Source organism: Scophthalmus maximus, chromosome 4, assembly GCF_022379125.1.
Source record: "Scophthalmus maximus strain ysfricsl-2021 chromosome 4, ASM2237912v1, whole genome shotgun sequence".
Classification (NCBI taxonomy): Eukaryota; Metazoa; Chordata; class Actinopteri; order Pleuronectiformes; family Scophthalmidae; genus Scophthalmus; species Scophthalmus maximus.
In genome coordinates, this window is record NC_061518.1 from 3,889,757 (window position 1) to 3,904,928 (window position 15,172).

Here is a 15,172-nt window from a genome sequence, read left to right on the forward strand (position 1 = left end):
GCGGATGAACACCAACAAGCTCCTCAGGACATCGTCGGTGAAGGAAGCCGTCACTATAGGAAACGCTGCGGTGTCAATTAAAGAGCACCGTGCTGCTCCTGCTAAACGTGTTGAAAGGAACCTGCGTGTTCACACGCAATGCACCCGATGCAGTCATACAATTACTCAGGAATAGAAACTGCATTCATTTGCATTTACTTTAATTTATTAATCACAGTTTCTTCTGGAGAGACTTTAGAAAAATTGTCCAAATTTGAAAAACAAAAAAAGCTGTAAAACTGCAGGGACTGCCAACAATCCCCTTTTTTGTAATCTGCTGCATAAGTCATTAATGGCATGAGTTGTTTTCAGACATGGAAAATTAGCTCTGGACATTTGTCCTTTCACACAGGACGATTGAGCAGGAGTTTGTCCGAGTCGGACGCGTTCACACCAACGGGAACATTTCCATTAGATCCTGTGGCGTCGGGGTAGAACATGCCATGAGTTTTTTTGTTCACAGCCATCAACGGGAGATTTTTCCAGATTATTTCCCTGTTGTATTCTTACACGGGATCACTAGGATACGTCCCAGAATATTTACCAGGGAGCTGGCGAGAAAAGTTTTTTCGGAAAATGTCCAGGGCAACATTACATACAGCCTCTCCGGGAAACGTAAGACTCCCTCGCAGGTCTGAAGGCAGCTGTAGATACAGAAATGTACAGATTTGAAGGATTAAAGTGAAATGTATGTACATTTAAGCAAATATTATTCATTTCTTTACTGTAACTATTTTACCGAAACAGACTTTTTGTTTCGTAGTGTTTATGACTGTAATGCTGAATACCGATTTCCTCAAATAACACTCATTACCAGGGGGACAATAACCGTTTTAAAGCCTCCACGTCCTCCCCGTAATGAAACGCTCCCCTCACCCACGTCCTGGTCAGCACAAAGGCCAAACACCCTCATCACACTTAAAGAGGGTGGGGCCCATTGTTGTGGACCCCAGAGGCAGATGGTCACTTGGGCCCTTTATACTCCACATGGCCACTTGTGTGGAGGAATGCATTAGGCTCCCCGGGGATGGCTGGAGCAGGGGGAAAGGTCACCATCTGCTGCCCAAAGGTCACGTGTGTAAAGAGCGTGGTGTTAGACATGGTGTTGGCCGTTTCAAAAAGTCAGCGAGGACTCGTCAGCCTCCCCCACCTCACCACAACAAAGAGAATTCTGCTCTGGTGATACAGGATTATAAAGAGAACCTGAACGGTGCCTCGAAGGTGATGATCTCGCTGAAACTGAAATAATGTATTTGTTTTAAAAGGCACCTGACACATTGTACTTAAACACTTGGTTATAATCTTTTATTGCTTTGGAAGAATATTTCTAAACTTTCACAAAATAAAATGAAAACAGTGAAAAACAGCATTTGATTAAACTAAAACTTTTCAAGTGAAGTTCTGAAGTGTAAGGCCCTTTTCCCCAAGATGAATGTAATTCAATTTGTAGTTTAAAAAAAGAAAGAAAAAAATATATATACAGGATGATGTTGATGATATTTAGCAATGTTAACCTGAATACATTTCAAGTATTATATTCAAATAGACACAGACTACGCAACAACCCAACAGATAGATGGAAAGATGGATGGATGGAAAGATGTATGGATGGAAGGACAGCTCGATGGATGGATGGACGGATAGATGGAAAGATGGAAGGAAAGATGGATGGATGGATGGAGGGATAGATGGAAAGATGGAAGGAAGGATGGATGGATGGATAGATGAAAGATGGAAGGAAGGATGGATGGATGGACTGATAGATGAAAGATGGAGGGAAGGATGGATGGATGGATGGATGGAAGGAAGGAAGGAAGGATGGACGGATAGATGGAAGGAAGGATGGATGGATGGACGGATAGATGGAAGGAAGGATGGATGGCTCGATGGACTGATAGATGGAAAGATGGATGGGTGCATGGAAGGACGGACAGACAGATAGATTCATAGATGTACAGTATAGAAAGATGAACAGATAGACAGATAGATAGATAGATGGATGGATGTACAGATAGATAGATAGATAGATAGATAGATGGATGGATGTACAGATAGATAGATGGATGAACAGATAGATAGATTTGTAAATAGATGTGGCTCCAGCAGGTTTCAGTAGCAGTCCTCCTCCTGACCGGCGGCGGTGCTGAGCGGAGGGTTGGGCCCGGCCGCCGCGCTCGCCGTGTTGGAGGAGAAGGAGGAAGGTGATGAAGACAGCTGCTCGTAGCTCGGCAGGCTGTCCTGACGGGGCTGGAGATTACATGTCCGCCCGGGCCGCGGCCTCGCCCTGCCTCCACCTTCGCCGCCGTCAACATCCCTCTGGTCCAGCAGGGAGGCGAGGGACTCGGCGATACGCTTCATCGTCTGGTCCATGTGTGTGATCTGTATAAAGGCAAATAAAGTTTGATGAATCAAAGCATCCACAGAGACAAGGCACACTGGATGCACCACTAGTTATTCTTTTTAGTCATTCAAACAGAACTGAATATGATAATCCTCGAGTTCAAACACAGGGGGGTGTTACAGTTACGTCCTTTAGATGGTTTAATTACAATGTGTGACAAATTGTGTAGATTGTGTAAAGTGTAGATCCCTGTTGTGCGTGGTCTATTAGGATGAGATCAAACAAAATTACATTTCAAGAAAGCTCTACTGTAACGGCCTCACTAAATGGCCGTTAAAGATGAAATAAAATTCATTTTCCAACAAAAAGAAATGAATTGTGCTTGATAGTTTTCTACGTGGCTGCGAGGCAAGAGTGGAAGGCACATTTTTTTCTGAAGTAGAAATGAAAGAAAAACAATCTCAAGGTTTCCCATGTTTGCGCTGCAGACCTGGAACAAGCTGTTAAAGTTTGTTCTTTAAATATCTGAATCAACAATAACAGGTCCAGCGTCTGACCATAATTGTAATGGCGAAGATGGGATCTTTTTTCTGCGTTGTCCAAAACGCAGAAAAAATGGCAGTTTCATCTTCATGAGCGAAACTGCCACCGCAGTGTCAACATCCTCCTGAGTGAAAGCCCGTTTGTTATACATTTACATAAAAGCAAGAACTATGAACACAAGAACAAAACACGGTCGTGCACATTTTTGGCAGCTCCTTCACACACAAAAGCAAATGATCAGAAAAGGGTGTAAAACGGAAGGTTTCAGTCGCACCTTATCCTCCATCCTGTTGAGTCTGGATCCGATGGAGTTGTTGCCTTTGTCCCTGGCCCTGTCTTCAAAGGGAGACAATATCCACGTGAAAACTGTAAGACGGGAGGAGGAGGACCGCGGGTTTCTGATTCATAGTTACCGTTGTGTATTTTTTGCGGGGGAGCAATGGAGTGATTCATTACCTGTGCCCGTCTGGAACAGAGTTATCTTCCCTAAAGACTGGTCCAGTCTGAGGGAAACAATGGGGAGGCTCAAGTCAAAGGAGTGCACGCTTTCCCTCTCTCTGTATTGCCCCCTCTTATGTCGTCATTTATTTAGTTCTCAAAAAAACAACCCACACATCATTTATCGATGCATCTAATTCATTACCTCCTCTGCAGCTCCTTGATTCGCACCATGAGGTTGAGGTGACCCTGGGAGTACTGCTCAATCACGTCTCGCACATCGTACGGCTTACGAGCTTGCTACAGCGGGAGAGAGGGGGGGGGGGGAAAGAAAATATGCTTGGAACGGCTGCATCAAAATATGTTTTCGTCTTAAAAATCTTCTTCGTTCGGCCGAAAAAAACATTTGCTGATATATAATGTCATTTTCACATTTTACGCAGAACAAAATCAATAGTAATAACAACAATAAAAGTAAGTAAATAACATAAGAGACTAATCAAATTATGTACAAATAAAACGAGGTGGAGTCAGGTCATACAGTGAAACACAAAGAGACACTTTACAGACACAGTGTTATACAGTAAGAGGTCGACGTTATGTCTTTCCTGAGCCGTGCATAGAGCAATTTCCATGAATTTAATTTGGGGACTTGTTGAACATTCACCAGCAAGGAAAGTTCAGGAGGATTAAGGGAACTCCTGTGACCTTGGTCAAGCTCTCACCTCTAACACAAAGTTTTTACAGGAGATGGAAGGGGTGATGTATTTATTATGTTGCTTTGTCCGAGTCTGTTGCTGAGCGTGTCTGTTACAGGAGGGCAGGAGCTCAGACAACAAATACTAGTGCTGTACGTACAGTTCTCTGTTATCACCATCCATAACACAACTATTTCATATCTTAGTTTATTTATTAAAGTGGAATACACTATCGGGTTTGAGAAGACAACTTCAACAACCCTGTTTGCTCTGTAAAGCTGCGGCTGAACTCCTCCTTTGTGAACTCTGGTGTGAAACTACTTCGAACGCCCCCCACTGCCCAAACTCCATCCACCTGGAGGTCAAAGTTCCACTGGGGCAAAGTTTATTATTATCGTCGCTCCTAAATCTCTGTGGCTTGTAGTCTGCTACCTAGAAGTCAGAGTGCAGATACCAGATTACATCTGCACATGATGGGGACTTGCAAAATAGCAAATTGCATTTCTGGGAAAACTGGATGTTAATATTGAGAAACTGTGGATAAAACCAAACTTCAATCACATCAAAGGTTTTATACACAGCATGAAGAGGTTTAAAAAACCCCAATTCTTTTTCAGTATATCTGAAGAAAAAATGATGTGCCACAAAAACAAGTGTCATATTTACCTGGAAATTTCTCTTGGCCACAAAGTAGCGCATTCTCTGGATCACCCGGATGGCTTTCCGGTGCGACTCCGTCATCCTGTGCAAAAGGAATTTCACAGGAATGTGTCCGTGTTCCTCTGAAATGTGATGAAACCGCGAGCGGAGCGAACAAATAATGTTTTGAAATTGATTTTTCGTGAAACAGAAGTGTCGGAGAAGCTTTAGACCCCCCCTCCAACCCCTGCTTTATTTATTTCTTTTCCCTTGGTTAAAGCAGGCGCCACTGTGAAAAGTTGACAAGGCCCTCGTGCCCAAAGAATATCAATTTAAGGCAAATATTCAGTGCAGCGCAGCTTCAAGATTACTATTCAGTCTACGTCAAAGGCCTCTCCCTCATGACTCGTCTGCCTCTGAATCTGCTCAGGGCGAGCTAATCGATTTTTTTTTTGGGGGGGGGGGGGGGGGGGGGGGGGGGTCTGGGTGTTTCTCTGAGCTTTTTATTAACGATTTTCAGAGTGAGTGTCGCACATTTAGCCACTGTTATATTCCGGGGGAATTATTTAGGATCTATTACTCATCGGGGATCATTACACTTGAAAAGTGGATGAGTATGTGAGGGGTGGGGTGTGTGTGTGTGTGTGTGTGTGTGTGTGTGTGTGTGTGTGGGGGGGGGGGGGGGGGGGGGGGGGGGGGTGAGTGAGCTCTTTATCAGATCTGGTCAGGTGAAAGAGTGAAGAGGTGTCTCGTAATGGACTTTTTCACAAGCAGTGCAACGGGCGGTTTTCTCAAACGCACCCTTCATGGCATTCATCATGAAAATGTCAATAATGTGCCCAGCGACCCATTATAGAAATCCATTCTCCCGCCAAAATGTGACGCATGTGCTTATTAGGCGGTGGTGATATAAGCAGGAAAAACAGACAATGTGGCGAAGAGTGAGACGCGGCTTCCTAAGAACTCTCACGAACAGAAGCTCCGTTCTCCTGAAAGTGAACTTTGAAAGGCACTTGAACATCTTAGTCCAAATTTAAAGCTCTATTACTTAAAGGAACCATGTTAAGGGAACACGGTTGTTCACTTTGCTGCAGAGACCTTGATGAGAGAGTCTGTCTAATACGAAGCTTGAGCACACGGGGGAAACAGCGAGGCTGGTACTTGCACTTTGAAAGATGTGAAAATCGAATGTAATTATTTTAAGTGTGACGCAAAAAAAAACAAAGCGTTTTGCATGCTGGACTGGCAACATCGCAATGACAGCAAGATTTTAGGAAGCCATCAAGTCCTGTCCTGTTTAAGTGGTGTCATGTAAGTCAGCGTTTCACCAAAAGGTTTGCACGACTTTCCCAAAAGATCCCAATATTTTTAGAATCCTATTCGAGTCATTTTTTTTTTAAATTTTGCAATAGCCAGTAGTCAAATGTCAGTGAACTGAGATTCAGGCCACATCCACGTTACTACGTTTACAATTTTGAAAGACATTTACTGGCGCTACGTTAACGCCTGCCGTCCACACTACTCTGGAGTTCCCGAGCAGCTACAGCGGAGACATTTGGGAGCTGTTGCCAAACAGCGCTGTAGTATGGACGGGCAAACGCGGAGATGTTTGGAACCAATGATGGATTCAGCGGCATATTCGCTTCCTGTTTGTGTGGACGGAGAATTGTTTTCCATCCATCGTCTACCGCTTTATCCATCTAACGGTCGGGGGGGGGGGGGCTGGAGCCAGTCCCAGCTGACATTAGGCGAGAGGCGGGGTTCACCCTGGACAGGTCGCCAGCCTATCACAGGGCCACATACAGAGACAAACAACCATTCACTCTCACATTCACACCTACGGTCAATTCAGAGTCTCCAATGAACCTGACCCCATTCTGCATGTCTCTGGACTGTGGGAGGAAGCCGGAGAACCCGGAGAGAACCCACTCATACACGGGGAGAACATGCAAACACCACACAGAAAGGCCCCGGTTGGTTCGAACCGGGACTCGAACCCAGAACCTTCTTGCTGCACCACTGTGCAGATTGTATTTGCCGTTTCTTTTAAAACATAGTAGTATGGATGTAGCCTCAAATTGCCTATGCACAAGGGATTCACAGGAACTGATTTGTTGGAATTGTCGGAGATGAGAAATGGACGCAGCCACATTCGATCACGGGAGCAGTCGGAGGCTGTCATTTGACATTTCACTTCTTTAGACGCATTTTAATTAGACAACATGATGTGGTAATTTTGGCATTTAGATCCAAGCTTTGGGGAACGTGCCGTGAAGTCGACAGACATGAACTTTGGAGAAGAGTTGTCGTTGGTGTTGTTTCATACAAAATACACTTGGCATTAAACGTGCATTTGCTGTACACACGTTTGTCTTTCGCGCAGTACTTTTGTAAAACTTGCACATTTACATCTGTAACTCGCAGCTACAGATTGTTGCTCATGTTTACTTTTTGCACGATTTCACAATCCCTCGATTGTGAAATCCTACTTGGCAATAAACACCATTGTGATTATTAAATATGTTTAAATACATTTCCGAGAAGGTGCAATTCCTATCTCTTCCTGAAACCGAAACTGGTGGGTTCCCAAATTGTGGACGCGAGCGGTCTCCTCTGTCGTAGACAATACGGACACGCGTGGAATTTACCGAAATTTGACAAACGCGGTTTTTAAAGGAAAACTGGAAAACCACAGTTTTCCAGCTTCTCAAATTTTGTGCTCTCTCGTTATGGTTTAAAACCCGCGAGTCATAATGGCTCGATTTAGCACGGGTTTCGTTGTGGTTCTGCCCGACGCGAACAGCTGGTTACATATTTTGGAGTCAGCAGAGCACAGAGTGATCTTTGCCAACAACGCTGCTGCATGCATTACCCACTCTGCATCATTACCCCACCGTTTAGAAAGACGGTCCCATGGGTCGGCGCTGTCGCTCCATTCGTTTCACTACCGAGCCCTCACATTACACTGCAGTTACTTAGCGATCATCTCCTCGTATCGCTCCTAGCCTCTCGCCGCGCGAGTGCCTCATCGAGCGCCAATGCTTTTCCCCTAATAGATAATCATTACACAGCAGACAGGAGCGCTTTGGGGTTCGGCACGTGACAAAAGGTTCATTACAAATAGCAAAAAATGTAAAAATACATGCAAAACATTCTGTCAACATTTGCATCACTGTACACTCGCACACGAGGACAGCATCAGTGCGACGGTAGAGTGGGGGGGGGGGGGGACGACGACTCACTGTGACATTGAGGAGACAGGAGTCAGTTCGCTGTGGTGCCGCTCCGACTCCAGCTCCAGGTTGTCTGCGAAGCTGCAGTTCCTCTGGAGGGGGCCGGGGGATTGAACATCCAATAGGCCAGGGTTCCTTTTCGCTGCACGAACACACACGCAAACACACACACGCAAACACGCACACACGGCTCATTAGGCTTTGCCGCTCGTGTTCCAAGCTGGCTTGTTGTGATGTAACTAACCGACTACTACGATACTACTACTATACCAATATACTGTACCCAACAGGAAAAGATGCTACGGTAAATTGATGGACTGAATTAAAAAAACTCTAATGATTGGGGTAAGGCCTCCTCGCTGCGGGGACATTATGACCCCGTTTCTAAACATAGCTCGGTTTTGGATTACTGTACAGAACTGTGATTTTCAGATGGGGAAAGAATAAATATCTCGAGTTTTCGGTCGCAGTTATCTGGTCAGTATTGAGGAAGGGTAAAACAGGCAAACGGTTTTTAATATCAAGTTCTCCAATGTCTTAATATTTTTGTTTGCCTGCGATTTGTGCCTTTTTTAACAAAACACAGGACTTAAGAATAAAAGCTTGTCGGCTGCTAGAGGGTTTTTTTTCCTGCTTGGCAGCTGTAACTTTGTACTTGCCTGACTGCAAATAACATATCTTTCTTTTTGAGGAAAAACAAGACATATAAAGCTGGGCCTAAAGCCAGATCCTCAAAACACATGAGTTGTTGGGTTCCAGATTTTATAAAAAATAAATAAAGATACAGAAAAGATAAAAATAAAGATACAGTTTGTGCACAAATGAGGCCATTTCCCCACCAACTGAAATTTGTGTAACTGCAACTGTGTATATTTGTAACCATCTTCAGTTGGTTGTGGAAAACCCTGGAAACCTGTTAATTATTTGCGTCTGCAAACGCAGCGTTTTGAAGCGGCGGCAGCCGGAGGAGTGTGATACGACTGGTCGGCTTTAAACGGACTTTGAAAGGAACAGACTTAATTGGTTCTGTCAACGCAGCGCAGATGCCAGATGTCATGACAAGTCCTGCCAGGCCCCGACTGATGTTTCTCAATAACAAGTACAGAGAAATGATTGAACCCCTTTTTTTTTGGGGGGGGGGGGGTATCCTCCACAACACATATATGGAGTTATGAAAGATTGGTTGTTTAGGAACTTGAGCTTTAAACTCATGTAAAACTTTTATTACTCTTTTCTTCAACAAATGCCCTACTACTCCTAGTCCCAGCACTTCAACACATCGAAGAGACCAGCCCTTCACCTCCTGAGAGACAAAGTCTAAATCCATACCACTTCATTTTCCGTCCAGACGAGCGTTTTAATCCCCGTCCATACCAAAACACGACTACACATGAAGGTGTAAACAGGAAGCAGACTGTCTACTCTGCAGTCAGTTTCTCAGTGACATAAAATAATAATATATATGTGAGGAGAGACCTCCAGCTGCAACAGGGGAGGGATTAACTTCAATAGGTTAACCACGCTGGCTCAATCGGCGAGGGAGTTCGTGGCGATGCAGCGGCAGCAGGCGACGGAAAACAGGCGGCAGCTGGATGGCTCTTCAGGCACAGGCGGACCCAGCTGCTGGAGGGTCTCCTGGCCCGATATGGGGCCCGACTTGTGTCTCGTGCCTCCGTCCTCCTCCACCAGCGTCTGCCTACATGAGACATGGCGTCCGCACGTCGTCTCCGGTCAGCAGGCCGGCGGTCACCTGATCCTCATCTCTAGGCGGTGGGCCGGCAGACACCTGGTGCCTGGTTCCCCGTTGGCGGTCCGGTCAACGCCAGCCCCTGGTTCCGGGTCAGCCATTCCGGGGCGACCCAATATGCGCCGGCGCCCTCCCGCCCAGCCTCCAGGCTCTTTAACCAGCGAAGTCGGGTGTGCTAATGTGTCCCCTGGTGCAGCTGGAGGTGTTCTCCTGAGCCCCCTGCGCCCTCACAATATAGTAATATACTATATCAATATACTATTACAAGAGGCAACAATGGTAAAAAAAAATGCAAGGGCAGGAATTCATTTTATTTTGGCCGTAACAGACGTTCCCAAACGTCTCTGTTTTAGACGTGTGAAAACTCCAGAGTAGTTTGGATGGCAGGCGCAAACGTACCAGCAGCGATGCGTTTTAAAACGAAAACGTAGTAACGTGGATGTAGTAAAAACCACTCGACTCTCGGTGTTACCTGGAGGTGGGGAGCTGAAGTGAAGGGAAGATAGAGACGCCCAGGACTCGGGGCGATCTGAAGACAAACACAAAATGAAGATGACATCAACACTGACAGACAAAATGACAAAGAACAGTGATGTTATTTAAAAACCAATGGTGCTTAGAATCCAATTGTATTTTGATTGGTAATAAAGAAATGAAAACGACATATTAGTGTAATGTTGTTTGTAGACATGAAAATTGGGCCCAGACATTTTCAAGAGTTTGCCTTTTCGCACACAGGTAAGACGAACGCAGCAGTTGATTTTCAGACACATTCACAACAACTGGAACCTTTTCTGGAACATTCTGTGGCATCTGGGTGGAGGATGAAGGAGGCAGGACAAGGACATTATACTATATATATATATATATATCATGTGTGAATTCTCCAGAGATTTTCCTGCGTTGTATTCTCACATGGGCTGGCGGGTAAGGATCCAGAAAATGTCCGTAGCGACATTTGCGGACATTTGCCTTCTTGCATACAGCCTCTCTGGGAAATTTCAGGAAAACGTCCGGACCTCGGTGCATGTCGGAGAGCAACTCGAGTGATTTTCATGCGATTGACTGTTTCTTGCCTCTGTAGTATCCATATTTCCTGTATCATCTAATAATCTATTGATTAACTTTACCAGTAAATGTCTCAACTGTATGAAGCCAAAAAAAATCAACCTTAAAAGAGGGCTTGAATGATGAAATCTAATAGACTTGGGTCGTGTTTCTGAAATGATCTCAGGACAATGTTATCTGACCACTCTGTAGGCAGCTGATTACTTCATCCACCGCCGACATGTGTCCGGTCAATACACGATCACACGCCAGATGGAAATGTGGCGAATGTAGTTAAATGATTCATAGGTTGAAGCAGCATGCAGGTGAAGTCACATGTGCAGTGCAACATGCACTGTAGAATCTATTTAGCTTCAAATACAAGAGACGGCAATTTTCGTTGAACAGGAACTAATTACAAATAATAATAATAACTAAATTAAATTTGAGTGAATGCAAAGCAAACACTGCCGCACCGCAAACGCTCGGCAGCTCCTCAGGTCACCAGCCGGCGGGAAAGATACATGTTATGTAGCCAAGCACAACAAAGAGTGGTTTGAAATCAGATGTTTGGAATTCATCTTTGTTTCATTTTGCGAGTACACAGCCCGTCCCCTGCAGTATCTCTCGCGTCGTTCCCCTGCTTTGAACAGAACATCCATCAATGCCCTCCGTGTGATAATGGTAATGATGATAAACCTCTTAACATCCTTGCATCTGCACCCTGAACAAATGAGCGACGCCGCTGCCTCGCGGCCGACAGGTACAGAGCAAGGATGAAATGAAAGTGCGTTGATGTTTGGCGGCGGCGGCGTGAATGAGGACACCGAGGCCAAAAAACTCCATTTCCACTTTTTTTGTCACGAGGTAAAGTGTTTGAAAACGTTGACCTTCGAAACGGCAGCGGATGAAAAGGCACGGGATTACCCACAAGTCTCTGAAGGCTCTCCCTCTGAGGACCGGGAACGTCTGCACAACGTTTAATCTAATAGTTGTCGTAATACTTTTAGACCAAAGTGGTCGACCGATATTAGACACACACACACACACACACACAGACGGAGTTTTCCATCCTCAAAGCCACGCCGCTGGATAGAAAATAGACTTTTAAATTGCCGTAACCTGAATATTTTGTTCCCGACATCTCTACTGTAAATTCCACCATGTTTCCCGGTCACAGTGACACCCCGCACTGTAGGCAAAGACACTGACATGATGAAAGATGGGAGGATGCAGTGTGCGATTAAAATGGCCTCTTTTTCATCACTCTCAGTTCTCCATCAGTGAGCCAGCGATCCTGTGTGTGTGTGTGTGTGTGTGTGTGTGTGTGTGTGTGTGGGCGCGCGGTGTGGAGTTTTGTAAACTCAGCAGTGCACCGCTGGAGTTCACACTCACGAATGCAACCTCACGTTTTTATTGCTGCAGTGCGCTCATCCATCTTTAATGTTTGGACTTTGTCCTGGCCCCCCTCCTGTGGCTACAGCCCCACAAGTGAATTTCACATCAAACATCTTCTTTCCACCGTGTCATCGCTGCATGTGTGGTGGCCGCCACACAAAAAAACCTCCACTGCACACGAAAAGTGAACGGGAATCTATTGGAACAGAGTTCATATACTGTACAGTCTGTCCTGTTTTGCAGTACCTGTGCCCACCGTGCTGTAAACATCCGAACTCAGCTCCCTGCTGCTGTCAAACACAGAGTCGAAGGTGATGCTGGGAATCGTGGGAGAGGTCAGGCCGTTGTCCTTGTCAGTGCTCTTCAACTTCTTCCTTATCTTCACCTGCCGAACAAACGCAAACACCTCGGCTCAACGAATCCTTCTCGTGGACAAACGGGCTGCAGATAGTGAGTTTGACATGTGAGTGACACAACAGGAAACCGAGCTCCGCCGTATTGTGATAAGCTAAACCAACCTTAAGCCTTTTTTTTTTTTCACCCTTCAGACGAGACACTGTTTTACTATTTCAGTTGAATACATGAACCTAGTGGTAATGGTTTGATTGAAAGTCTAAATGCAGCAGCACAGGAATAACTGTAACAGTGTGTCAGGATAGTAAAATCACTATTTTAGATGCATATCAGTATATCAATGTATGACCTAAGTAAGCCCTCACTTTAAGGTGAAGCCCTTTAATTTTGGAGGGAACATAAAGGTGTCAAACATTTATTAACACTAGTTTCATATGTATGCAGTAGCGTGGGCTTGGTGTCATAGCCAAGCAGCATTCAAATTGAAAACTCAAACAATATCAAACTTCTGCTTGCTGTTGTCTTAGATGCATATCTTTTTTCTTCTTCTTGTCATGCCAAAATTTCTTATGTTTTATAATTTAAAATGCTGCCGTGCAGATTTCACACCAACCCGGACAACTACAGTGGAGCTGACGATGTCTGAATCATTTGAATCGTTCAAATCACCACAACAGTGAACGGTGACAGGGTGTTAATAGTATTATATTTATCATTTAATGTACAACCTTTTCCCTTGAGTCTGTCTGACACTGTCCTTTTACCTTTACCTTTCTTTTATGAATTCAAGCTTCACTGACTGTCACGGAAGGCCAACTGTACTGCCATTCTCAGTCACAAGTGGACCAAGCTAAACTGAACGCAACCTGGTGTTTCTGTCAACCAGATTTCAAGCGGGGAAACTAAATATTACAATTATCTCTGAGTGTAGAGCAATATCACTCACACGACCCCACAAACTACAGCCTGTTGAATGTTGAATCCACACCTATTGTGTATATCTAAAAATAAAAAAAGTGAAGTGAAACCAAGTATTAGAAGCGGTTACAGGCAAATCAAAATAGAATGATTACAAACCGATTTCTTGGGCTTGGGGGTGGACAAAGAGGCGGCGGTGATGTGGGAGCGCTTTCTCAAAAACATCTTGAACGTGGCCGACTCTAAGTTCTCCACCGCGAAGCATCTCCACGACGTCTGGAGGGGCATGAAAATAGCAATGACTCGGTTGGATTAGACAAATTCCACCCACCAGTCTGCCATGCAAGAAAGAAGGGGACGGTTACATGAGAGGATGGTCTCAATTATAAGACTGGGAGACTCTGAGACAGATCAGTAACCCCCCCCCCCCCCCCCCTCCCGCTCTGTATTGTGGTTCTGTGTCAGTAAGTTCTGGTCAAATAACCTGAATGAGACAGGCGGCTGCAGGGATCTGTCTGTTGAAGTGCTTCTGTCTCTGCTTCTGCTGCACCTTCAGGGCGAAGCCGGAGCCCAGGATTCCCTGTGAACAGCGGCACAGGGGAGTTACTGGCTCATCAATTCTGTTTCTAACCGAACACTCGCAGGCAGCAGCACGACCCAGAAGAAACACACACAAAGTTAACGGAAGAAAATTAAGGAATAACGTGCTATTGCTCAAACATTTACGGCCTAATATGCACTTTGTTCAGCTCCTGGAGTCGATAAATTCAAATGAGCACTTGGGTCTTTACTCTGAATTTATTGGTTTGCTTACAGTTTTTTTTTTTTTTTTTAATGTGAGGAGGTTGTTTGTTTTTCTAAATTTCACATATTGAAAATCCTTTGTGCTCTAAGTATATTGGAAATTTCATACACGAACCACTGAATAATGCTTTAACTTTACTTGCCTGATCCTAATTGACTAACTGTGTTTAAAACCCAAGCCACTCTTATTCTTAATCTTGCATATCTCAACTTCTGAGGGACGATCTCAGCTACACGGGAAACATTAGAGGAGGATTGATACTTTGAAACACAACGACGCACAACACTGTGAGCAGATGCACGACACGATCAGCCTGAAATATGCCGCGGTGGTTCGGCAGTTTCTCATTCTACGTACTGCAGGCAGGGCAAAGAAGGAAATGGCAAAGACTGAGAAACAGGATGCGATGGTCTTTCCAATCCAGGTTTGTGGCACTTTGTCTCCATAGCCAATGGTCGTCACTGTCACCTTTGAAAAAAAACAGAAGACAATGAAAATGTTTGGCAGCTTTATCCTGTAAAAACCTGAAGAAAAACTCTCAACAGCACACGACTATCCACAGCTTTCTAACTATGTACTAATTGGTTACACAACTGTCCCAAGAAGTTTACTTGGGTCACTCAATATATACTAAGTATGCATGTCTATGCCAAGTTTCGCAATATAATCCATGCAATGGTGGTTGAGAGGTTTCACTCCAAACCAAAAATGTGAACGTCATGATGCCACAGCCGCAAAAATCAGTATATACGCTTCATCCCTTGAGGGATGATGAATGCATGGCAATCCATCAAAGTTGGGTTGGTCAAGACCGAAGTCACGGACTGACGACAGACGTTTCAATCCCTGAAGCCAAGTCACAAGCATGGCTAATAAAAAGATGAATTCAAAGAAACTCATTGAAAGGAATCGGTAAAAAAAAAGTAAAAACATACGGAAGGAAATCCTTTAAAAGCTGTGTCATTTTTACTG

At 44.7% G+C, this 15,172-nt stretch overlaps 1 protein-coding gene across 3 annotated transcripts in view; it reads right to left on the bottom strand.

The window, feature by feature from the left end:
* Positions 1–1,855: 1,855 nt before the first annotated feature.
* kcnq1.1 (potassium voltage-gated channel, KQT-like subfamily, member 1.1) overlaps positions 1,856–15,172 on the bottom strand; it is a 33,853-nt gene continuing 20,536 nt past the window's right edge. For all 3 annotated transcript variants that reach the window (XM_035629235.2, XM_047331720.1, XM_047331721.1), the window contains exons 7-17: positions 14,558–14,668; positions 13,880–13,975; positions 13,555–13,671; positions 12,370–12,508; positions 10,151–10,207; positions 7,941–8,073; positions 4,726–4,801; positions 3,567–3,661; positions 3,380–3,426; positions 3,198–3,259; positions 1,856–2,418 (exon numbers count right to left, since the gene is read on the bottom strand). In XM_035629235.2, the coding sequence (XP_035485128.1) occupies positions 2,149–2,418; positions 3,198–3,259; positions 3,380–3,426; positions 3,567–3,661; positions 4,726–4,801; positions 7,941–8,073; positions 10,151–10,207; positions 12,370–12,508; positions 13,555–13,671; positions 13,880–13,975; positions 14,558–14,668 (1,203 nt within the window). In that variant the 3' untranslated portion in view covers positions 1,856–2,148. The remainder of the gene's footprint in view (positions 2,419–3,197; positions 3,260–3,379; positions 3,427–3,566; positions 3,662–4,725; positions 4,802–7,940; positions 8,074–10,150; positions 10,208–12,369; positions 12,509–13,554; positions 13,672–13,879; positions 13,976–14,557; positions 14,669–15,172) is intronic.